Below are 24,879 nucleotides of genomic sequence, written 5' to 3'. Positions count from 1 at the left end.
TTCAGGGCCTGGACAGATTGCCATCATTGACGGAAAAATGAATTCTCAAGTTTATCAAGACATTTTGCTGGAGGACTTAAGGCCATCTGTCCACCAATTGAAGCTCAACAGAAGATGGGTGATGCAACAGGACAACGACCCAAAGCACAGAAATAAATCAACAACAGAATGGCTTCAACAGAAGAAAATACGCCTTCTGGAGTGGCCCAGTCAGAGTCCTGACCTCAACCCAATTGAGATGCTGTGGCATGACCTCAAGAGAGCGATTCACACCAGACATCCCAAGAATATTGCTGAACTGAAACAGTTTTGTAAAGAGGAATGGTCCAGAATTCCTCCTGACCGTTGTGCAGGTCTGATATGCAACTATAGGAAACGTTTGGTTGAGGTTATTGCTGCCAAAGGAGGGTCAACCAGTTATTAAATCCAAGGGTTCACATACTTTTTCCACCCTGCACTGTGAATGTTTACATGGTGTGTTCAATAAAAACATAAAAACATATAATTGTTTGTGTGGTTTTAGCTTAAGCAGACTGTGTTTGTCTATTGCTGTGACTTAGATGAAGATCAGAACACATTTTATGACCAATTTATGCAGAAATCCAGGTAGTTCCAAAGGGTTCACATACTTTTTCTTGCAACTGTATATATATTCCACCATCTCAGGTTGTGTGGAAATTGAAATGAAGAATTTGAAGTGGATGTTGTTTTGAACAGGGACACACTGGGAAGCTGTTTCTTCCTGCGGACAGAGATCACCCTGAAGGGGGCCACGTACCAGATCTCCTTCTCTGACACGGACCAGCTGCCTCCACCTTTCCGCATCGACAACATCTCTGAAGTAAGTCAGCTCTACTCCTGACCATTTTAAGACCAATTTGTTTATGTTTCATTGTTAAGTAACAAACAAGGGGCCTCCAGGTTTAGCAGTGTCACATGCTTGAGTGTTTTTTTGTCTCCCGCATGCCTTTGGTCCCAAACAAATTGAAACATGATAAACATGGTGTTTATGCAACTTCACACATGCAAAAGTCAGTTGGACATAAAATGAATTGATTGTTAGAGGCATGCGATTCCAGGAATTAAACATCTTGGAAGTGGTTATTGGGTCTATCCCCTTTTTTAATAAGTAAATTGAACAGATTTCGTTGTTTCATCCCTTCAGGTTCCAATCCAGTGCTGGCAGCATGGTGTGGCGGACGTCCGCCTGCACACTGAGGTGAAGGCGGACTGCTTGCTGGACTACGCCTGTGACGAGCCCACCCTGCCCCCCTACCTCACTCTGACCGTGAAGGGGGCGGGATCCTCAGAGGTCACTGCAGACATGAACTTCTTCAGAGAGTACAACAAGCTTTACTACGAGAACTTCATCTACATCGCTGCCACGCACACCTTCTCACCGTATGACCTGACTGACTAATGACATTACCATATATCTTTATGTTTCTCTATATTAAAACGTTAAAGGCATCATCTTGTTGTTGCAGGAAAGTGGAGAAGAGGCCTGTTGGGAAGAAGCGTCTGGTGAGCTGTGCTGAACTGGTCCTCGACGTGGACACTAAGACTCAAAGGGTCATCCTGAAAAAGAAGGTACTGTTTTCATGTCAGGTTACCCACACTGCACAGGCTAGGGTCAGGGTGAGGGTGAGGGGAAAAACAGCATGCAAGTTTAGAGGGACAACTAATACAGAGAATCCAAGTGCCGATCAGCAAGGCAGTGACAATGGAATCATTCACTCACAGACTAATGTAGTTGTGATCCCTAGTTGATTAGGGTTACACTTTTTTTGTCTGCCATGGATCAGTCCCAATAAACACACAGTGTGTGTATGCTGTGATGTCATAGTGCATGTGCAGCTCTGGGTAAGCATTAGTGAGAGGAATCCGGTTATCAAGTTCCCCCCCCAGTTGCATTCCATGAAGAAAGTAACACAAAGTAACGATTTGAATAACAAGCACTGTTGTAACTGTGATGGCTGTGCAGGAGCCAGGGAAGCGCTCTCAGCTGTGGAGGATGACGGGGACCGGCATGCTGTGCCATGAGGGCTCGTCCCCCCCGCAGAGCAAGCCTGCACAGCCCCGCCCCCTGGACTCTTCTTTGGTGCTGGACATTGCAGGGCTGGCAGCTGTCAGTGACAACAGGTGTGTACTGTGTGGGATCAGCAGATGTGTCTCTCATTGACCATTCACCATAAACTGTGAGGAAATGTATCAGCGAACACTCCCATTCTGTCTTTTCTCTCCCAGTTTCGAGCCGCTGATGCTGAGGAGGCCAGACTCTCGCCGCAGCACCACCCAGACCTGGTTCTTCAGCTCAGGCATGCTGACCTGCGGCCTTCCCCGGCTGGTGGTGCAGGTGGGAACACCAAGCTGTGTTTATATGTCTTTGGTTTGGAATTTTGATGCATGAAAATAGAAGAAGAAGAAGATTAAACTTCATTAAACCCCCTATGGCGAAATTCAGTTTTCCACTCTGTTTTATACACGGAGTACAAATACACACATGCTGTTTTTTTTAATACACACACATTACAAATACACACATGTATATAGGTGCACACATGCATCTGGAGAGGAGCACCGAGTGAAGAGGCAGCCAGTCGGTCCAGCGCCAGGTAGCAGTTGGGGTTTTGCAGTTGCTTAGGAGGTGAACTGGCACCTCTCCAGCTATCAGTTCACGCTCGTTTTTTGTTGTCCGATCGGGACGTGAACAAGCGAGCCTTGGGTTCCAAGGCCAAGTCCCTCCAGACTGAGCCACTCTTTGATTCACGGGTAAAACACCAGGGGGAACACTTTCCCACAAAGCAATGCAGTCCCACAAAATGATTGGGCTCACCGCTACATTTATTACGTTGTGAACATATGAAAATTCCTGAAGTATGTTACTTCTCTAACTCATTGTAAAGCACCTTCACTGTACTGCAATGATAGCTTTAATAAGTACTTAGTTCCCAGTAAAGGCATGAATCACTGAAGAGTCCCTGAAACTCAGAATAACTCATTCTGAGTTTATGAATTGCTCTCCTCTTTGCACTCGGAGGTTCAGAGTCCTGAGAATGATGTCTGTGATTTTAGTTGATGTTTGATTTGTTCTTCAGGTGAAGGGTGGGCTGTCAGGTTTGTATGATGGAGCAGAGGTGGTGCTGGGACCAGACTCAGGGCTGCAGGCTCCTGGCCCCGAGCAGCAGTTCATCAACCAGAAGATGAGGCCGGGGTCTGGTGTGCTGTCAGTCCAGGTGCTGCCAGACGGACCAACACGTGTCCTACAGGTCAGGATGTTTTATTTTGGCTAATCCCTTGGTCAATCACAAGTTATTCATAAATTCAACTAGCTGACCTTTTTCCTCCACTCTTGTGTTGAGTATTTAAGGGCCAATAGCCGCTTTCACACCAAGTATTTTGCCGTACTTAGTGCCGGCACTAAGTTGGGGACTGGCTTCTACTGAAGCCTTCCGAGTAAATCGCCATAAGTTATTCTCTCTCCGTTGGCGCGTGGGGCTAATGCTAATGCTAATAATGCTAATGCCAGCAAATACAATGGCGGCTTCAAAAAACTTTTCAGAGTTTGCAATTCGCCCAGCCAATCAAAATTGGTACTTTTTTTGGTACCACCTCTACAAAGAAACCAAAATCTGAATCATAACTGCTCTATACAAAGTATTATCCTCAAATAAACATTCAACTAAATACATAAAAGGGAAATTGGAAACAGAATTGAACACAACCATTTCAGATGATGATTGGCAAAACATGTGGAAGATACATCGATCATCCACCAATTCACGGATATGGAGGGAATACAGATGTTTTATCACACCTAAGATTCAGAGTAAATACTTAAATACAAATCGTCTGTGCTGGAGAGAATGTGGAGGATCAGAGGCCAACCATTGACACATATTTTGGAAATGCCAAAACATACTTAAGTTCTGAGAATCGGTACACAAGGTTTTGCAAAAGATACTGAGATATGAGGTTCCTATGGACTACATGGTACTCTATCTCAGCAATTTTACAGAGGGAAATGTTCACTACATAGATAGATATCTTGTAAAAATACTGTTGATAGCTGGCAAGAAAGCCATAACTAGGAAATGGTGCAAGGGGGAGCCTCCTACTGTAGAACAGTGGATTAAGATTGTGGAGGAAATTCATTTAATGGAAAAAATGACATATCGACTGAGACTGCAAGAAACACAATATGAAGAGAAATGGGAGAAATGGTCAATGTTAAAGATTCAAACCAGCGACAAGGAATAATGACTGATTGAGTAAGAGGAACTGTTCTGACAAATGGTTTTCTTATTTTATTTTACATTGTCTCTGTATTTGTATCTATAGCTGTATTGCATTGTTTATTTTGTCTGGGTTGTTATGTACGTGCACAGCTGTTGTTGTAATGTTTTTAGTGAGAAAGTGAGAAAAAATTCCAAACAATCCCAACCCTAAGTATTACAGTTAGACTTTTAATAACTCCAATGTGAAGGTGATTTGTCACTTTATTATTCATTTTGTTTTGTAAATAAGAAGTTGCAATTTTCTGAATTGGAATGTTTAAAATAAATTCCAGTGGAGTTTGGAAGCTAAAGAACGTGTGTCGTGTGGGGGCCCTGAAGAATACTTTTGGGAACCACTGCACTATACTAGCCGGTCACTGAGTTTCACTAATGAAGTTCACTAAAACATCCGTTTTCTTTGTTACTGTCAATGAGTGCTGTGTCATATTCAGCACGTAGCGAACGCTAATTAGTGTAATGCTGTTAACTGATTGTAGAAGAAGGTATTGCTTACCCCTGCTTCTATATATCAGAGTTTGTATCTTCCTCAGCTAAAGATGCTTTGTTAACATCTAAGTTTCATTTCCAGTGGTTTGGACCTCTTCACTTCAGTTTGTGTGTCTGTTTGTAGATCAGTGACTTTAACCAGAGGAGAATGATCCGTAGCTCCCCCAGTACAGAGCAGGACCGGGGGAAGGGGGAGGTGAAGAAGAAGGAGCCTGAGCAGGAGCTGGAGGTAACGCTGACCACTGTTTGTCCCCGACATCATCACCACATTTCTTATCATGTGTAGACAGGGCCGGACTGGGACAGGCCGGGAATTATACACCCAGCCAGGCCACTACCAGTTTTTTTTTTTGTGCCATTTTGCTGGATTTATTTGTCAATATTTACAGCGTTGCTGCCCATAGTGATAGCCCTATACTTTAAATGTACTACTAGAGACGAGAGTGAGGATACACCAGGGTATACTACGCGGAAGTGTTTTCACTACTCGTGCATCAAAGCTCCACCCCCAGCTGCACATCCTCTGCTCACTGTGCAGCTGTCCTGAATCAAAGCTCCGCCCCCAGCTGCACATCCTCTGCTCACTGCAGCTGTTCTGAATCAAAGCTGCGCCCCCAGCTGCACAGCCTCTGCTCACTGCAGCTGTTCTGAATCAAATCTCCGCCCCCAGCTGCACAGCCTCTGCTCACTGCAGCTGTTCTGAATCGAAGCTCCGTCCCCAGCTGCACAGCCGTCTGCTCACTGCAGCTGTTCTGAATCAAAGCTCCGCCCCCAGCTGCACAGCCAGCAAGATCAGAGTCATTAAAGTGCTTCAATAAGAGTAAAATATATAAATCTCTTAAATGAATGAAGAGATCATACTCTATAAAAACATTAAATGATGTGAAATATACTTACAAATTCAATAATAATAATTTGATTATAAAATAATAACTTACAGTTCTTACTTGTGTGTAAAATCCACGTCAAACATTTAGGATATAAAAATACGGGTAGCATAACTTATAAATATGTTGGTGATTTGTGTCTCTCTTTTGTGGGACAAATTAAATAACAACATCCAATTCAAAAGTTGATCTGAAACAATCAATCAATTGTTATGATTATAATTATAACTTAAATTAAATGTTATACCTGGAAAAACCAATACAGGACCGAAAATAATACGTTGAAAACTATAATAAAAGAAATGGATGGAAGAGATGAAATAATTTCAATGAGAAACTAAATCCCAGGTTTGAGGGGATTGATGTGGAGGGAAATCCAGTGACAGGTGATGCACTGCGCGCACCAGAAGTAAAGGGCGTTGTTTATGGTGACGCTGGAGTGAACGAGGACATCCCAATTAATATCCGAGGACTCCTCTGTCCTCGCGTCTCTTCCTCGTGTCTCTCGCTCGCGTCTTACGGAGGCAGAGCTAAGACGTGAGGAAGAGACGAGAGTGAGGGAAAGTAAATTGTCACTTAAAGTTACTAAAACAAATAATCTAAATAAAATAAAAAAACACCAATTACTGTATTTTATGTTTATTTTACACAATTACTTTATACTGTCTTCGTCTATTTAACCCGCTTTTTATTGTGCCCCTCTCATGAAATTACTGGCCCCAGCCTGGCCCCCCCAGTAAAAATGGTCTAGAACCGCCACTGGACACACTGAGATAACTTGGTCTAAAGTTCACTATCTAAACACTCAGAGAGTCCTTTATCTCACCCGAGCTGACATTATCAGAGCCTCTCAGTCTAACAGCAGAGGACTCTCCCTCCACCTTGTTGTTGAAACAGCTCCTTATATCCGTTAGAGCAGCTAGCTAGCATCAGATGCTAACAACAACAATACAAGTAGGCTTACCGGTGCACGCTCTCTCTCTCTGTCTCTCTCGCTCGCGTCACACATACACACACCCTCCCTCCCGAGTTTGAATGACGCACAGAGACCAATCAAGGGCTTTGAAGTACGATCTGTATGACAGTGGCCATGTAGACAGCCAGTCCCCCTGTGTGGGGCAGACCCACATTTGTGCAGCGTTGCGTTCACAATACATAAAAAGAAATCGGGCCAGGCCATCGGGAAACCTCCCGGTTCTCCCGATGGCCAGTCCGGGCCTGTAGATCTTGATATGATCAGCGCAGACTGTGTGTGAAGTATCAGGTAGCCCTCTTATTGCTCTCCATTCTCAGGTGTTGGTGAACCTGGAGGAGGGTGTAGGGGTATCTCTGGTCAACAAGGTCCCAGAGGAGCTGGTGTTCACCACGCTGTCCGGGATAGATGTCCACTTCACCCGCACTGCAGCTAACGAGGTGTTGGAGCTCAGCATTCAGAACATCCAGGTGAGCCCGCCCCACAACTGTTGGGATATTTATCCACATGTTCATGCTGAAATCTATTTGTATAACAACATTTCATACAAAAGCATTTACAGGTGCAGCCAGTCCTGAAACAGATGTAAACAGAATTCCTCTCTGTTCAACAGCAGCTCCACCACCATTAACTACCAAAAAGTGTTCACCATCACCATCATCATCTAACAGCACAATATACAAATATTATCCCTACAAAAACATAAACCTCTCACTAATGCTCCACCATGGAAAAAACAACATGTGTCCAAACACAGACATACACCTCCTGCTGTCAATGCCAAACCATTTATATAAAGAAAAAGTCTGAGGAATGTACCTGTCTTACAGTACGTAACTTTTCTCCTCCTGTACCATACTTCAGATACAGCAAAACTCTTTAAAACAACAACTATCAGATGCAAGTCAGCAGGAGGAATCTTTATTTAAGCGAAAAACCATAAGATGCATGTCAGCCTGTGGTGAATGTTGTGTGAACAGTCTGTGTGTGTGTTGTGCTCTTCAGGTGGACAACCAGCTGCTGGGCAGCACACAGCCTGTGATGCTGTGTGTGACGCCCAGCTGCAGTGACAGCAGTGTGAGCGACAGCGGCCCTGCCCTGCAGGTCAACTCTGTGAAGGTTCCCAGCAGCCTCATGCTCACGTACCTGTTCAAGGTGAGGGCCACACTCCTTTACTGCTGTGTTACTGTGCTACAGGAAGTTAGACTTGTTTCAGATCCTCAGCAGGTGATCGCTGTTTTTTTTTTACATGTGTAGTGTGCCAGTGAGCAGTAGATAGAATCAGGTGACTGATGATGTAAGCGTGATGTGTTCACAGCACCTCATGGTGACCGCCCGCCGCTTCACCGTCATCATTGAGGAGAAGCTGCTGCTCAAGCTGCTCAGCTTCTTTGGATACGGACGGACTGAGGCTGGTGGGTCATTAGTTCATCTTCTTAAGATGTGTTTCATGCTGTTAGTAACATAGTTATTTTGTTGTAATTATGTTATGTTGCTGTAATGAATGCAGAGCTGGAAACATTTGATGAAAACATCTATGAGAAGCCCAACGAGGAATCAGGACCTCCCAAACGCTACTACTTTGAGAACCTGAAGATCAGCCTCCCCCAGGTCAAACTTAGTGTGTTTACCTCTCATAAGCTGCCTCCAGACCTCAAGGTAACCCAATACACTCATCTCTACTCACAGTACTGTTGAAACGTTAGTGATCAAAATGCATTGTGAGTGCAGAAGAATTTATACACATGATATCAATGAACATGTTAAAAGTAGGGCCGGGACTCGATTAAAAAAATTAATATAATTAATTAGAGGCTTTGTAATTAATTAATCGAAATTAATCGCATTTTTAATCACATATAAATATTTGACCTGAGAACAGTGAGAAGCAATTTTTTTCACATGGATTTTAGTATACCATTGAATAATGACTAAATACATAAGCTTAAGCAACAAAACATTGTTTATTTTTTTCAAGGTGGTACTTAACAAAGACCAACAGAAAAGTGCAATTTTTGCCATAAAGTGTAGCAATAGCATATTTAGGAATATAGTACATTTCAGAGATTCAGGTAGCCTATAGGTAGGTAGACCTTCTGTAAACTATAACACTTTGTTTGTTAAGTAAAACACAATACTTTCAAGTACATTCAGAACATTGGAAAATATAATTATTAGAAAACATCTCTCTGTTGCTTCAGAGGCCATAACAGACTTTGTTGATTTACCAAATCTAATACATTTCAGTCCAACTCTCTCAATAACCTTGGCCAAAACAATAAACAGTTCAACATAAAGTGCAAGTTGCACCAACAACGTAATAAATAGTTCAACATAAAGTGTACCATTTAAAATAAAATTAAAAAGTGCCAGTGATTGACCTCAATCCCTCCTATTCTTCCAATATCCTGATGAACAATAACATCTCTCTGTTGCATAGGCCACTGTTTGATCAACGCGAATTGGGTGTGGGTCCTTGTACTCCGAGTCGGGTTAACGTCCACGCTAGCTTCCACGCTTAGCTGCTATATGTTTTGCATTGAGGTGATACTTGAGGCTTGATGTGCTGCGGTGATATGCAAATTCCTTTTTGCATAATTTGCAAACAACCGTCCTCTTATTGACGCTTCCATCCGTCCGTTTTTTAAAACAAAATGTCCCATTCACGGGGCCAACCAAAGCGGTCTCATCAGCTTCTTCGTTCATGTTTGACTATTGTTCACTGTGGTTTGTTGTTGTTTGAAGTCATGAACGTTAGTTGGTGCTCCAGTATAATCGGTACCCCTGAAACTCATCCAGTGAGAAACGTTCCGCGGTGCAAAAATAAGTGCGATTAAAATGCGTTAATTTTTATTTAATTAATTAATCTTAATTAACACGTTAAAGTCCCGGCCCTAGTTAAAAGCCATCATTCTGATGTTGTTCCCCATCAGTCTGGAATGTCCAAATATCTACTGACCTTAAAAGGCACATTATATACACAAATATGTCATGATTGTGAAAATAGTAGAACATTAATGTAGGAGGACTTGCAACATTATGCAGGATGACTAAAGGGTCCAGCTGCACTAAGACAGGACAGGTAATAAACTCTCTGAACATGAGAATCAGCAGCAAGCTTCCCCTTTACACAACATTACGATTCTAAACACACACATGAGCCCAAACTGCCTCCTGTGTCTGACAGGCAGAATAGTCAGCAGCAGGGGCCCTCAGTGTTACATTAACTGATTGTTCTAGTTTTCATGTCGGGCACTGCCTGCCTGCAGATAGAGGGGCCGATTGTCCTGACACATCTCTAGGGATTAAACAGCAGTAGACTTATTATTTTAAAACTGCTATATTAGGTTCAACAGATTGATGTCCCTCTGTAACTGTACTTCACTTCTCCTCACATGTTTTGAATAAGACTGTGTGTGTTCTCTGTAGGCTCTGAAAGGCACCCTGGGCTTTCCTCTGGTCCGCTTTGAAGACGCTGTCATCAACATGTACCCCTTCACCAGAGTGCACCCCTATGAAACCCAGGAGATCCTCATTAACGACATCCTCAAGCACTTCAGAGAGGTACGCTGATTTCAAATGATTAGCCATTAGACATTATCAGGGAGTCTCACAACCCAATTGCACCACAGCAGCTGTGACACTGCTGGGATCCCCCCTCCTGCAGAACTCAATCCAATCCATTGTGAGACTTTGTTGGCCAGCCATTCTCCATGTTTGATAAATAAAGTGAAGATCATTTCTATCAGCTGCTACATGCACAGCAGCTGATAGAAATGGTGGTTTGAGTCAGAGATGACTAGGTTATTATGGTATGCTGAAAAGTCACAAGTTTGGACACACCTTCTCATTCAATGGCTTTTGTTTATTTAAATTGTGTTCTACTTTGTTGATTAATACTGAATATATCAAAACTATGAAAGAAAAAATATGGAACTATGTATTGAACAAAAAAAAAATCCAGAATATTATTTTTATTTTAGGTTCTTCAGAGTAGCCCCTTTTTCCTTGATGACAGCTTTGCTCACTCTTGGCTTCTCTCAGTCAGCTTCATGAGGTCGTCACCTGGAACGACCTCATGACACTGTTAGAAATGTAATCAAAATTCAAGGCACACTTAACCAACATGGCTACCACAGCATTCTGCAGCGCCATGCCATCCCCATCTGATGGAGAGCTGTGTCAGATGACCTTGCCTCCATAGGGGGGCTTGGCTTGGGAACCGGAAGGTCACCGGTTCAAGTCCCAGAAAGACAAAGTGCTACCGAGGTGTCCTTGAGCAAGGCACCGTTCCCTACACTGCTCCCCGGGCGCCGTACATAATGGCAGCCCACTGCTCCTAACACTAGGATGGGTCAAATGCAGAATGGACATGTCCCCTCTGTGGGACGATTAAGGGCTCAGCACATCTGGGAAGTCCTTCAAGACTGTTGGAAAACAATTCCAGGTGACGACCTCATGAAGCTGACTGAGAGAAGCCAAGAATGTGCAAAGCTATCATCAAGGCAATAGAGGGTTGCTTTGAAGAATCTAAAAATATAAATTATATTCTGGATTGTTTAATTACTTATAATTATACTGATAAACTAATAATTAAAATAAATAAAAACCTTTAAATGAGAAGGTGTCTCCAAACTTTTGACTGGTACTGTGTATATATATATATATTGTTTACATGTATATACTATATATATGTATACACACTGGTCTTGTTACATAATCTTGCACTATTTTATTTCTATTCTGTTTCTTCTTGCACTATTTTTCTTGTTTTATAATTTATTTTATGTGTTATATATTTCTATGTTGCATTGTTGAAGTAGCCTGGGATGCTTAAGATTCTCTTTGCAATATCTACACTGTAGTTACCGTGCATGTGACAAGCCTTTGCATCTTTGTATCACTGCTTCCTGTGCAGGAGTTGATGAGCCAGGCGGCTCAGATCCTGGGCTCCGTGGACTTCCTGGGAAACCCCATGGGGCTCTTGAACGACGTGACGGAGGGCATGTCTGAGCTGATCAAGTACGGCAACGTGGGGGGGCTCATCCGCAATGTGACCCACGGAGTGTCCAACTCTGCTGCCAAGGTAACCTGTTCAGCTGTGGTTCACTCCTTTATATCTGTTCATAATAACAGTGCTACATTTCACATGTTCTGTTCACACTGGTGCAGATCTTCTTTGCTTGGCTCTTCCTTGACATTATCATATTGTACAGGTGTTCCTGTTATGTGTCCAGTTCCTGAATCTACACATCAGCACATGTACACACATAAAATCATGTGAAAGTTGTAAAAGCTTTCACCTTTCTTCAGACTATTTTATGAATTGTAAGGTGTCCTTGGGTGCTTTGAAAGGCGCCTCTTGAGTAAATGTATTATTATTATGCATAGTGAGCATGTTCCTGTTCTCTGTGTGTCAGTTTGCAGGGACGTTATCAGACGGGCTGGGAAAGACCATGGACAACCGGCACCAGAGCGAGCGAGAGTACATCCGGTACCACGGGGCCACCAGCGGGGAGCACCTGGTGGCAGGGATCCACGGTCTGGCTCACGGTACACCCCCACTCTGTGTCCACTCTGTGTCTGCGCACAACTCGTAGGATTTAGAATTATTTTCCGTGGGCCCCCTGAACACAAAAAAGCTAAAAATAATCAGGCCCTATTGTTTTTTCCACACAGATACTGTCAGTGTATTTCATGTTGAAAGGTGGAGAGCAGCACACATGATGTGACTGACAGCTGATGCTTCTCATGTTGAAGCTGCTGGCTGGGAGAGACAAAGAAAATCTTTGACCAATGAAATAATAGATGCATGTGCACTTGGCAGGGTGAAAAACTGCGTTTTGTTGTCAAAAACTGTTCAATTTACATGTAACGTTTGGAAAATATTCAGTACTCTAACGGTACGTCCACACTGCAGCGTCGCGTTGAAGCTTGCCGGTGGGCGTGTCTGGCGTGCGATCACATTAATCACATTAATCTCCGGCCCCGGACACACAAGCATGCTGTTTGATTGGCTAGAGCTTGTACTGGCATATGATTTGATTGGCTGGCGCTTCCGTCGACGCTTGAAAAGTTGAACTTTACTCAACTTTCGAAGCGAGCAACAGAGGCAAAGCGACGCGACGAAACCCCATTCAAAGTGAATGGGAAGCGTCTCTGTTGAAGCACTGCAGTGCACGCTGCCGTGTGGACGTACCATAAGAAGGAACGCAGAGCTGTCTAATAGTGTGGATTTGAACAAGGCTGTGCATTTTACACTTTAAAGGTCTGTTGTTAGGAAGGTCCGTGTGTATGTCTTCACAAGCCAATGAGCACACTGAAACTCTAAAGGCTGTGATAGGAGGCAGTAAAAAGAATGTATAACATTGTTATTCCTGTAATAGAGAGACTTCACCCGTCAGGTGTACAGATCCTCTATCAGTACCCAACAGCAGAAGGGAGGCTGTGGCTCAGTGGGGTAGTGAACTGATCTTCGGCTCAGGGGAGATCAAGGTCGCGTCCCACTGCACTCAGAATGTCGTTTTGTCCCTTGGCATGACACCCCAACTGGCTCCTGTGGGAGTTGCCCACCGTATCGAATGTGTGCAGGTCGCTTTGGATAAAAGCGTCTAACAGGTGACATGTAATATAGATAGATAGATAGATAGATAAATAAATGGATACTTTATTCATCCCAGATTGGGAAATGACATTGTCACAGCAGCAGTGTTGTCAAGCATTACACAAGTTACACATATTTATAAGATACAATATAGTACGAATAAACATTAACATTATCAGCAAATATATACAAATACACAACAGAAAGGACATATATCACTAGAGTATCTGAATGATACACAATAAAACAAAAATATTGAATAAATTGAGTACTCTAAAATATACAATCTCACTAAGCTACAGAAAAAGAATACAGAGACAGAAGCCGTGATGGCTCTGAGTTATTCCCTCCTGCTGCTCCCTGTTTGCATCCCTGACTGACCCAATGAATCATGGGAAGTGAATTCAATCCTTGTATAAGGTTTTTCTTGTATTGCTCCTTAGCCTAGAGAAGAAATGGATATTATATATATAAACATTTTATTTATTGGGATAAACCCCTTGAGATGCACCATCTCGTTTTCAAGGGGGACAGTACATGGCAGTTTATATGAGTGCTGCTTCCTCTCAGCACCAGGGATGGTATGGTGGAGCTGGCTCTCAGTCTCTCTGCTCTGTGAAGTGACGCTTCTTTGACATATCTCCCTCCCCAGGTATCATTGGAGGCATGACGAGCATCATCACCTCCACAGTGGAGGGCGTGAAGACGGAGGGCGGAGTCAGCGGCTTCTTCTCTGGCCTGGGCAAAGGTCTAGTTGGCACGGTGACCAAACCGGTGGCTGGGGCTCTGGACTTTGCCTCAGAGACGGCTCAGACGGTCCGGGACATGGCTAGTCTCAGTAACCACAGGTGGGCTGAGTCTACTACCTGTACTCTAGTATGTGAGCTTCTGAAATAATGACTCTCCCCCTCTGTATTATAACGAGTCTGTACACAGATCAGAGAAAGGGGAGTGAGATGAATCTCCTGCAGTACAAGAGAGCAGAACCTTAAGGAGGAGTCCAGGCTTTGTTCTCACATGCACAACAGCTACAGCGTTGTGGTGGCAATACAAGTCTGTATCCCCAAATTCCTTCAAAAGCACAACACATACTTAATATAGAACAATAAAACTCAAAATGGTGCAAGTGGCACAATAGTGAAGGTAAAATGCAGGGATAGGTAAACTAAGGACATGCCAAACAGAATAACAAACCCAATATATAGGTAAATAAGCTCATATGAAGGGGGCGTAGTTAGCAGTATGCCACCAATAAAAAAACATGTGGAATGTCATATTTCACAAATAAAGAGTGAACTATAATCAGACAAATATTAAGAAGTTAACACATAATGCAGGATAAAAGCAACACTGTTGCAGCTGTAAATTGCATGTAGAAAAGCTGGCAAAAATATATATAAAGTTTAAAGGTCATATTATAGGATAAAGGAAATACAGTTATAACTGTTGTATGCAGAGAAGAGGTCCAACAATCACGACTGTGTGAACATTAATAGAATATCACCTCCCATCTTCAGGGCAACCTCACTATTATTACATTTGCGAAACTTACTTAAATATCTGCGAAAACATAAGTAACCACAGCAAATTAACTCGTTCGGTCCACGAGACTGAGTGCAGATGCTGACGTGTCACACTTATCATTCATCACATCATCATATCACATCATATCACATCATCAATCACATCATATCACATCATCAATCACATCATCAATCACATCACATCATCAATCATATCATATCACATCATCAATCATATCACATCATCAATCACATCATATCACATCATCAATCACATCATATCACATCATCAATCATATCACATCATCAATCACATCATATCACATCATCAATCACATCATATCACATCATCAATCATATCACATCATCAATCACATCATATCACATCATCAATAATATCATCAATCACATCATATCACATCATCAATCATATCATCAATCATATCATCAATCATATCACATCATCAATCACATCATATCACATCATCAATCATATCACATCATCAATCACATCATCAATCACATCATCAATTTTATCATATCACATCATCAATAGTATCATCAATCACATCATCAATCACATCATATCACATCATCAATCATATCATCAATCATATCACATCATCAATCACATCATCAATCATATCACATCATCAATCACATCATATCACATCATCAATCACAGCATATCACATCATCAATAATATCATCAATCACATCATCAATCACATCATATCACATCATCAATCACATCAATCACATCATCAATCACATCATATCACATTATCAATAATATCATCAATCACATCATATCACATCATCAATCAAATCACATCATCAATCATATCATCAATCATATCATCATATCACATCATCAATCACATCATCAATAATATCATCAATCACATCATCAATCATATCATCAATCACATCATCAATCACATCATATCACATCATCAATCACATCATTAATCACATCATCAATCACATCATCAATCATATCATATCACATCATCAATCATATCACATCATCAATCATATCATATCATCATATATATTTCCTTATCTGTGTCAGCTTCTCGAGCCGTATACACAGATATACTGTATTCAGTAGTGTTATTTAAAATGTATATTTGTTGTGTTGATCAGCTGTGTGTTGCAGGTTTTCCCACACATAGACTATACTTGGGCGGGCTGCCCAGGTATATTAACGGCCGCCCAAGTATATTTCGTGACCCATTTTATTTAGGTTTTTATTTTTTTTATTATTCGTCCGCGTCCACGACGCCATCTGCGATCGATTAACTTGTGGACAATGATCCCTCGCTCTACGCCTCCTGTACCCAGTCCCAGACAGGCCATCTGGAGGACCGGGGGGTTTCCCGATGGCCTGGCCTGTTAAGTGGCCTGCCTCACACAGGGTGACTGGCTGTCTACATGATGTGGCCTGCCGACATGGCCACTGTCATACAGATCATAAATCAAAGCCCTTGATTGGTCTCTGTGTGTCATTCAAGCTCGGGATAACCTCAGCTCAGGTGAGGTAAAGGACTCTCTGAGTGTTTAGATAGTTCACTTAGTCTAAGTTCTCAGTGGGTCTCAAACGGTTTGGTCACCATTTATGTAAACACATATTTCCATTTGTGAGTTTAGTGATTAGTAAAATATGCATGAATAAATAAAAAAAAAGTTAACTAGGTAAGGTAAGATACAAAAGGTAAGATACACTTTTAAAACTTGTTGAGAGCGAAAACTAGTCTTTGCTGCTGCCTAATGAGGAGCAGGGAGGAGACGGGGGGAGAGGAGCAGGAGGGAGAGGAGGGAAACAGGAGAGGCTGATTCAGGAGCCCAGACACACTCACAACTATAAATGAACCAAAAATAAATAAACAAGTTTCAGTGTTTTTTCATAAAGGGAAATGGTATGTTATTGGTTATGGCCATGATTTTATGATTATTGAAATGTATACAGTTCTGTTTCACATAGGTGTTCCCATAGATCTAGTCTCTTTATTTTCCCCTCAAAGTGCACCAGATTGATGCATTTAACTCCAACATTTAAAAACAAATCTTACCGGGGGAGCATGCCCCCAGACCCCCCTAGAGGATTTGAGGTCCACCCCCATTTAAAATCACATGGATAGGTTCCTAAATACATTTACCATTTTTTTTAAATAGTAACCCATGTCCATATGTTTATTTGTGGCTAGTAGATTTAAACTATAGGGCTATCACTATGCGCCCTGCCTGTACCTGCTCGCTCTGCCATTGCGTGAAGGGTCTGCTAACAAGCGACCAACAGAAAGGTTCATGTTAATGTTGCTGCATGTCACCATCCCCCCAAGTATATTTGAGATCTGTGGGAAACACTGTGTTGTGTTGATCAGCTGTGTGTTGTGTTGCAGGCTGTGTGTTGTGTTGATCAGCTGTGTGTTGTGTTGCAGGCTGGGGGTACAGCGGGTCAGGAAGCCGCGCTGCTGTAAGGGCCCCCAGGGTCTGCTCCCGCGACACTCTGCCACTCAGGCGGAGGGGCAGGAGCAGCTGTTCCGCCTGACGGACAGCATCCACTCTGAGTTGTGAGTCTCCTGTCATTGTGTGTGTCTTCCCCTTGCTGACCTGCTGTTCATCACACTGACTGTTCACTGTCCCCGTCCCCCCCCAGCTTCATCGCTGTGGAACCCATCGACAGCTACTGCGTCCTCATCTCCTCTAAGGTGGTGTACTTCCTGCGGCCGGGGGAGTACGTGGACCGGGAGGCCATCTTCCTGGAGGTGAAGTATGACGACTTGTACCACTGCCTGGTCTCTAAGGATCATGGGAAGGTGTATGTGCAGCTCACCAAGAAGGCAGAGAGCACCAGCAGCGGTGTGGCCATCCCAGGCCCCTCCCACCAGAAACCTATGGTGAGCTGAAGTCTAGGGGTTCACATACTTTTCAAACCTGCACTGTCAATGTTTGAATGATGTTTTCAATCTGGATAAGAACTTACAAATATTTTGTCTGCTATCAGTTACAACAGATTGTGTTTGTTGAGTGAAGATCAGACTATAATTTAAGACTTTTATACATACATTTCGGTTTTCCAAAGGGTTCCCTTGATCCCAAAGACACTGAACAGTTGAGCCCAGTCAAACCTCCAGACTACAGTAACATAAGATAAGATATACTTTATTGATCCCCAGTGGGGAACGTTTTTTTGTTGCAGCAGTATGTAAAACAAAAGTATTGTACATTAATAGAAAAAAAAAAAGTGTACTTGTACACAGCGTCAGTGTGCCAGTGCACTCCCTGGTACTTGCAGTCCTCCATAGCAGCCACATCCTCTCCCAGAATACACAGGGGCAGAGGAGACCTCCTCTTCCTCCTGAAATCAATGACCATCTCTTTGGTCTTGGCCACATTCAGAAGCAGATGATTTCCTCCAGTCCACTCTACAAAATCACCCACCAGCGCTCTGTACTCCTCCTCCCGTCCATCCCTTATACACCCTACCACTGCAGAGTCATCCGAACATCTCTGCAGATGGGATGACTCAGAGTTGTATAAGGTGAACAGGAAGAGAGACAGCACTGTACTACCAACCACCACATCAGACAGCACACTGCCCAGCCGGACGTATTGTGGTCTGTCCGTGAGGGAGTTGGTAATCCAGGAGATGATGCGAGTGAGCACGCTGCAGCAGGTAGATAACAGCATCGTCCCCCCCAGATGAGAATGGCAGGCAAACTGTAGAGGGTCTAGGAATGATCTCAGCTGTGGTTTGAGATGGGATAAAACCAGTCTCTCCAGCATGAGATGTGAGAGCTACTGGGTGATAGTCATTGAGCCCAGAAGGAGTCATCTTTTTAGGGACAGGAACCACACAGCCCCCGTTGACTCCTTCAGCATGTATTGGCTTTAGATTGATTAGGAGGGAAAGAGTAATATTCCTAAAAAGACTGCATCTCTGAACCTTCTCTTTACATGAAGACCATTGTATGTGAGCTCCTGATAAGTGATGAAGTGATGATGCATACCAGTTGTATGTTTTCACTTCCATTCACTTTACACCCTAAACACCTTTATTCTTATTCTCACTGCGTTAATAGTAATCCTGTAACGACCCTCTCCACAGGTCCATGTGAAGAGTGAGAGTCTGGCCATCAAAATCTCTCAGGAAATCAACTATGCCAAGAGTCTGTACTACGAGCAGCAGCTGATGCTTCCTTCCAGCGAGAACGAAGACTGCTTACTGCTCGAGTCCTGATCACATCACTGTTTTACAAGCATTAGTAACTTTTCTTAAATCCTGAGACTGTCAGGGCTTTTATTGATTTTTGTAGGCCTCAGTGTTTTAAAGAGTTTGACAAACTGCAGTAAAGGGAACAGTCAGACACATGTCACCTGAACCAGTCACATGACCTGATGTCTGGCACATTAAATCACAACATATGCAAGCCGCTGTACATTTGATGAAGAAACACTGGCTCCATGTTTATATGTTCTACATATTTGTGTATAGACAGAAATGTAAATATAGCTACAAACCAATACTATAATAATAATATAACTATGAAGTGTGGAGAATAACAGATCAAGCTGATGATGTAAAATATACAAACAAACTGCCTTTCCCTCTCTATTTTGTGTATAAGTGACCATTAGTTGGGGGAGGGGGGGTAATAGCACTGACACAGGGAGTGAGGGGACCTGCAGCCCCCCCCCCTGCCTCACACACTGAAGCTGCCTGTCTCCGTCTCTGCCTTTTACAATCACACACCTCCAGGTCGGACATGTGTTTTATTTGAAACCTTTTTTAACAAGATGCTTCCGTCTGCAGAGTTCTGCTCCGCACCACGGAGTGCCCCCTCCTGAGTGTTGGTCTTTGGGTTGAGTGTGTTGTAGAGATATTCCTAAAATGTGTGTTCGAGAAGAGGAGTGCATATGTGCTCTTTACAATAACGTTCCTGTGGACACACTTCAAATAAAGCCCCAAGACAGCAGCACTGTGTGGCCCTCTCATTTCCAGACTGCAGTGTGTGTGCACGTGTCCAGGGTTTCTCTATTCCATCACCAACAAGGGTGACGCTCATCAGGATTTATACTATAACGAAACATGAACTTCAAAATCACCCTGATATTGAGGTTATAATTCTTAACATTTTTGCTTATCTGACATGAAGTCAGCCAACACCCACCAAAGTGTTACATCACTTGTTACGCTGCCTTCTACCACCTGCCTAAACCACACCCCTGTCTAATCACTATTCAAAGAAATAAACCAATACCAACACATAAGAGCATCTTCATTCAAACATCAGTGTTCAGCACAGGACATGAAGGCCTAACGAGACCTTTCACTTCACCAGAAATATTTATCTTTCCCATATTTGAATGAAGGGAATGTTCAGAATTGACACATTTTCCTTTTTAATATCTCAAACCTGCTATTTTTTTTGTCTTCATACATAACTTGACATCTAAACATAAGATGTGTGCAGCTTCATACAAAGCGGTGGCTATACTGGCCGTGTTAACTGGGTGGGCAGTACAAGTCTCTTGTAGTGCTATATTTTGATAGCACACATAAATGTTATAAAACGTAACGCTCAACAGGGTCTTTCACCTCTCTTTTCAACCATTTTAGAGTAGGAAAAATAACAAGTTTGTACAGCATGCAAGAAAACAACATGGTTTTTGTCCCAAACTGCATGTGATTATCATAAAGCGAGCATGTCTTTAGAGCAGAGGCTGCTGGGTATCCATAGAACCTATTACAGTACAGTCAGAAATCTTGAGGTCAAGGGCCCCCTGTGGTTATAGCCATGTCAGCTCTTCCCTCGCCAACAATGTGCTTAGGAGGTTATTTCCTACAAGCAAGCACCACATGGTTGGTACCAATGTATTCCTCAGGTTCTTCTAGTTCCTTATAATACCAGTACTTTGCTTTAGCTTTCAAATGTTGCAATGTGTGTGGTTAAATGGAGTGAGTTCATGTCTAGTGTAAAACCATTTTGATATTTTGAAATGTTTTAAAACAGACACAGTTGGTCACAGGGCTGCCGGAGAAATCATCTGCAGGTGAGCCAGGCCTGAGTCCAAAAGCTGATTTTTAGAACATTATTACTTCAGACAGATCACTAACAGCACAATGGAGGTTTTTGTTTTATTCCACGGGATATATTACATAACAGTCTCTTCACATGGTTTTAGAGAACTAGCATCCTCTTAGCCAGCGTTTTTCAAAGTGTGAGGCGCGCCTCCCTGGGGCCAGAGAGCTTCAGGGGAGGCGCAGCGTGAGAAAGAAATAACGAGAAAAAGACGAGTAAATTGTCACTTGCACACTTTTGGCTGTCTGTGGAGACCGAGTTCCCCGACCTCGCCAAAAAAAAAGGCTGTTCTTATGTTCTCTGAGGGGAGGCTCACCTTCCCACACTTTGAAAACCCCTGCTGTAAGCTAAGAAAGATTGTTTGTTGTTTTTTTCTCCGAAATGTGTCAACAATAGTTGAATTCTTGAAAGGAGAAACATTAACATATATATAAAATATATAGTTTAGACCACAAATACAATTGATGCATGTCCAGTCTAGGGACATGAGTGTCTTTCTGGATCATTAGAGACCGCGTCCTTAAACAGGGGGTCTGCAGACTCTTAGTCTGGCTCCAGCATTACTCTACATGGATACAGTCATTTTGAAGCAAATGTTAAAAACTGAAAGCTTGGGATTTAAAATAATTTGGAGCTTTAAGTAATTTCAATAACACATTATTGATTAATGTATGCATTAGTTAAACAAGGAAACACTCTGACACAGAGGTCTTTACAGTGCAGGGTCACAAAGGGAGGGGGAAATGCTGTTGTTGTTGTTCTTTCAAATGTTACAGAACCATTGTCATTAGTATTTGATGTGGTCTTCAGAGACTCCACTGTGGGAGGGGAGCAGAGACGGACCCAGAAATCCCAAACAGCCCGTCTGGAGAAACTGGTCTGGTGTAACTGGTGGTGTCTGCTGTGGGATGGACCTCTGCTCTGTGGGGGGGGCTGCAGTATCTGTCCCACTGCACCTTTAGTGTTCAGCGCTGCCGGGCCACTGTAGAGCAGATGCCCAGGTGGGGGGGGTAGAGGAGCAGAAGCCTCGGGTCATGTCAGCCCCCAGGTGGAGCTCAGCAGCAGCAGCAGGGAGGAGGAGGAGAGCCGCAGCGCAGCGGCTGCAGACACACACAGCATGACTCACTACACTCTACAGTCTACACATGCCAACCAGCAGTGAGTCCATGTCATAACAATAGTAACATTAATATATCAAATCAAAAGTAATTTATGAAAAAGTGATTTTGGTAACTTTCGTTACAAACGTATCTTTCATTTACTGACTGCTGGTTTTATGATGAGTGAAAAAGATAATGAGCCCCTCCCAGCTGAGATAATGATAACTGACTTTATTTGTTAAACATCCTTTAAAATGGATTGTTTAATTGTGCATAATTGATGCAATATATATGTTCTTCAAGTATTTTATAACTTCATGGGATGCATAGTGAGCTGAGAGACCTACCAACAACAGGTCCTCTTCCTTTCTTCAGTCTTGGGTTGTCTGTAAAATACATCAAATAAGAAAACCATTGAGTTGGAGCTCACCAGACTAAGATAAAGGATTTCAACGCGTCACTTCACACACACTCACCAAACACGATAAGGCGGGTGTGTGTGTCTGTGGAGCCCAGAGGATTCTGGACCGTGCAGCGGAACATGGAGCCATTGAGCTCAGCAGGGACTCTGTCCAGGACCAGCTCTCTGCCCGCATGGTACTCCCTGCCATCCAGCAGGAGCCCCCCTACTCGGGTCCAGGTGTACATGGGCTCCGGAAAAACCTCGCTCTTTGCGCACACACACACACACACACACACACACACACACACACACACACACACACACACACACACACACACACACACACACACACACACACACACACACACACACACACACACACACACACACACACACACACACACACACACACACACACACACACACACACACACACACACACACACACACACACACAGACACAGAACAGGTGATCTGTTACCTGCCCTGAAGCATCTGTTGAGGAAAGTCTTCAGTTGCTTTGTCAAAATGAATCAGCACCTTTGCTCTTTAATCTGCAGATAAAGGGGACTTATTTTTGACATGCATTTATTTCTGTATGTTTGGTCATGTTTAAGACGCTTTCTTCTTTTCTGATCCTATCTTTCTCCCCTCCCCGCTACATTCCTGTTCCTCAGGTCCCTTCATGGCAGTTTTCAGTCCCTCCACCAGATGCAATCGGCTTTCTTTCCTTTTCCAACCTGAATAGTGATGTGTCGATCGCGAACGAGCCGGCTCTTTTAAGTAGATTTTTTCTTCCTTTTTTTTTGTTAAATAATACAAGACAGATTGATATGATGATCTCCGCACTACGGGTGCTCCGTGCATGAATGCAGTCACATGTAATATCCAAGGATTAGAGACTGTTGGATGCTGCTGTTTTGAGCATTGCAATATATTTATTTTCATGATGTTATTTATTAGGGCCCGAGCACGGAGCGCTAGGACACAACGGCGTCCTAGCACGAAGTGCGAGGAACATATTGTTATTGGTGGAATTCTTATTTTTCTGCTGGCGTTTCCTGTTTTTGAGGCCTTTAGGATGCTTCAAAAGTTGTATAATTTTGCACGGACGCCAGGACTGGTGAAAAATACAATATTCTGGAGTCAATGGGTTAAATAGTCCAACCTGCTCACTAGCGCCACCGATCAAAAGCCCATTTCGGAATAAATTTACAAAGTCGCGCCGTAACTCCAAATGACCTGACAGTTTGCAAACATATCCGGGTGGACCTGCTCTACAAATAATCCTCTTGAAACCCTAAGCTCCGCCTACATTTATTCACTTACATTTCAATTTTCAGTTTTTCAACACCAAACTTCGTATACAGTATCGGTGGAGGGTCAGACACATTACCGTAGAAAATTTGCATGTTCAGACGATAAATATTGCCGCCATTAATCAAAACGTACTCGCAAAAAGGCGGGGCTTAGAAAGAAATGCTCATCACTCCTCAACAATGTATCCAAACATCGCAGATTTTGGTGGTTCAGTCTGTCTTGGGAAATAGGCACACCAAAGAATTTTCATTTTGGACTATAGGGGGCGCCAAAAACACCACAAATTTTTAAGTCAAGAACGGATGGACGAATTTAAAAAAAAAATGTTTTACACATACTCTGGGGTTGACTACGAACTGAGATTTAAAGTGTCGCAACAAATGCAGAATGTGGGCGTGGCCTATACATTTTTTTTTATTGTGATAGCATAAAATGAGCTTCGTACGCAAAACTTGGGACACACGTCAGAGCCCACAACCTTTTTGAGAATGTAAAAAAAAACTTAATTTAAAAAAAAAAAAACTGCTCACTAGCGCCCCCTATTGTGTGGTAGTCACATATAGTTTCTCAGAAGTTCACGAATTTTGGCACAGACATTCCTCATGGACTTGCGGACATATTTGTACATAACTTCCATTAGCCCCGCCCCCCAGACAGTTGGCCATTTTGAAAGATTTGTGTTTTTCATGCATTTTAAGCACATTCTTGCAAACTCCTCCTAGGGGAATGATCGGAAAAATTCCAGTCCAGGACACGTTCATCGCCTATCCAATATGATGGTAAATTGCGAAGAAATATGTTGATAGCTCAATTGTGGAGGTCGTAAGCTAACAGCGAATACACCATTTTTGACGATTTACATGTTACAAAGAGACACCTTTGTAACATGTAAATCGTAATCGTAAATCAGTGTATCCTTGGTTACGGCTCCTACAGACAGCCTCCTCGATAATCGATCCTTGACGAGCCTTTAGAGAAATTTGTTTTCCTTCGAGACGGCGCGCCGACATCCGTTTCCGAGTCGCTGCCGGAGGACCTGGGAGTCTGGGGGCCCTTCTCACTTCTCTTATTTTTCATTTCCTTGCTCCTCGGTCGGTCCTCAGTCTCACCGGAAGTTGATTTGTCTGCGCCATCTTGAGTAGCGTCCCAATGGCCTTATTTGTGCCGGAGGATCGAGGAGCGATAATGGAGGAGCT

General features: G+C 43.0%; 2 protein-coding genes across 3 annotated transcripts in view; one reads left to right on the top strand and one right to left on the bottom strand.

Annotated features, from left to right (window-relative positions):
- vps13d (vacuolar protein sorting 13 homolog D) overlaps positions 1–19,753 on the top strand; it is a 117,250-nt gene extending 97,497 nt beyond the window's left edge. Inside the window, 18 exon segments of the mRNA XM_079679099.1 lie at positions 718–841; positions 1,166–1,401; positions 1,488–1,590; positions 1,985–2,142; positions 2,248–2,356; positions 3,099–3,269; positions 4,909–5,013; positions 6,965–7,114; positions 7,650–7,799; positions 7,963–8,059; positions 8,155–8,303; positions 10,074–10,208; positions 11,563–11,730; positions 12,065–12,197; positions 13,901–14,096; positions 17,216–17,347; positions 17,434–17,674; positions 18,886–19,753. Coding sequence (XP_079535225.1) covers positions 718–841; positions 1,166–1,401; positions 1,488–1,590; positions 1,985–2,142; positions 2,248–2,356; positions 3,099–3,269; positions 4,909–5,013; positions 6,965–7,114; positions 7,650–7,799; positions 7,963–8,059; positions 8,155–8,303; positions 10,074–10,208; positions 11,563–11,730; positions 12,065–12,197; positions 13,901–14,096; positions 17,216–17,347; positions 17,434–17,674; positions 18,886–19,017 — 2,689 coding nt within the window. The 3' untranslated portion in view covers positions 19,018–19,753.
- Positions 19,754–20,902: 1,149 nt separating this feature from the next.
- Positions 20,903–24,879, bottom strand: part of LOC307037889 (immunoglobulin superfamily member 21-like) — a 166,295-nt gene continuing 162,318 nt past the window's right edge. For both annotated transcript variants that reach the window (XM_079679088.1, XM_079679089.1), the window contains exons 8-10: positions 22,437–22,629; positions 22,308–22,346; positions 20,903–21,960 (exon numbers count right to left, since the gene is read on the bottom strand). In XM_079679088.1, the coding sequence (XP_079535214.1) occupies positions 21,893–21,960; positions 22,308–22,346; positions 22,437–22,629 (300 nt within the window). In that variant the 3' untranslated portion in view covers positions 20,903–21,892. The remainder of the gene's footprint in view (positions 21,961–22,307; positions 22,347–22,436; positions 22,630–24,879) is intronic.

Source organism: Notothenia rossii (assembly GCF_949606895.1).
Source record: "Notothenia rossii genome assembly, chromosome: 4".
NCBI classification, from domain to species: Eukaryota; Metazoa; Chordata; class Actinopteri; order Perciformes; family Nototheniidae; genus Notothenia; species Notothenia rossii.
Note: the sequence above shows the minus strand (reverse complement) of the source record. Positions and strands in the feature narration are given on the sequence as shown.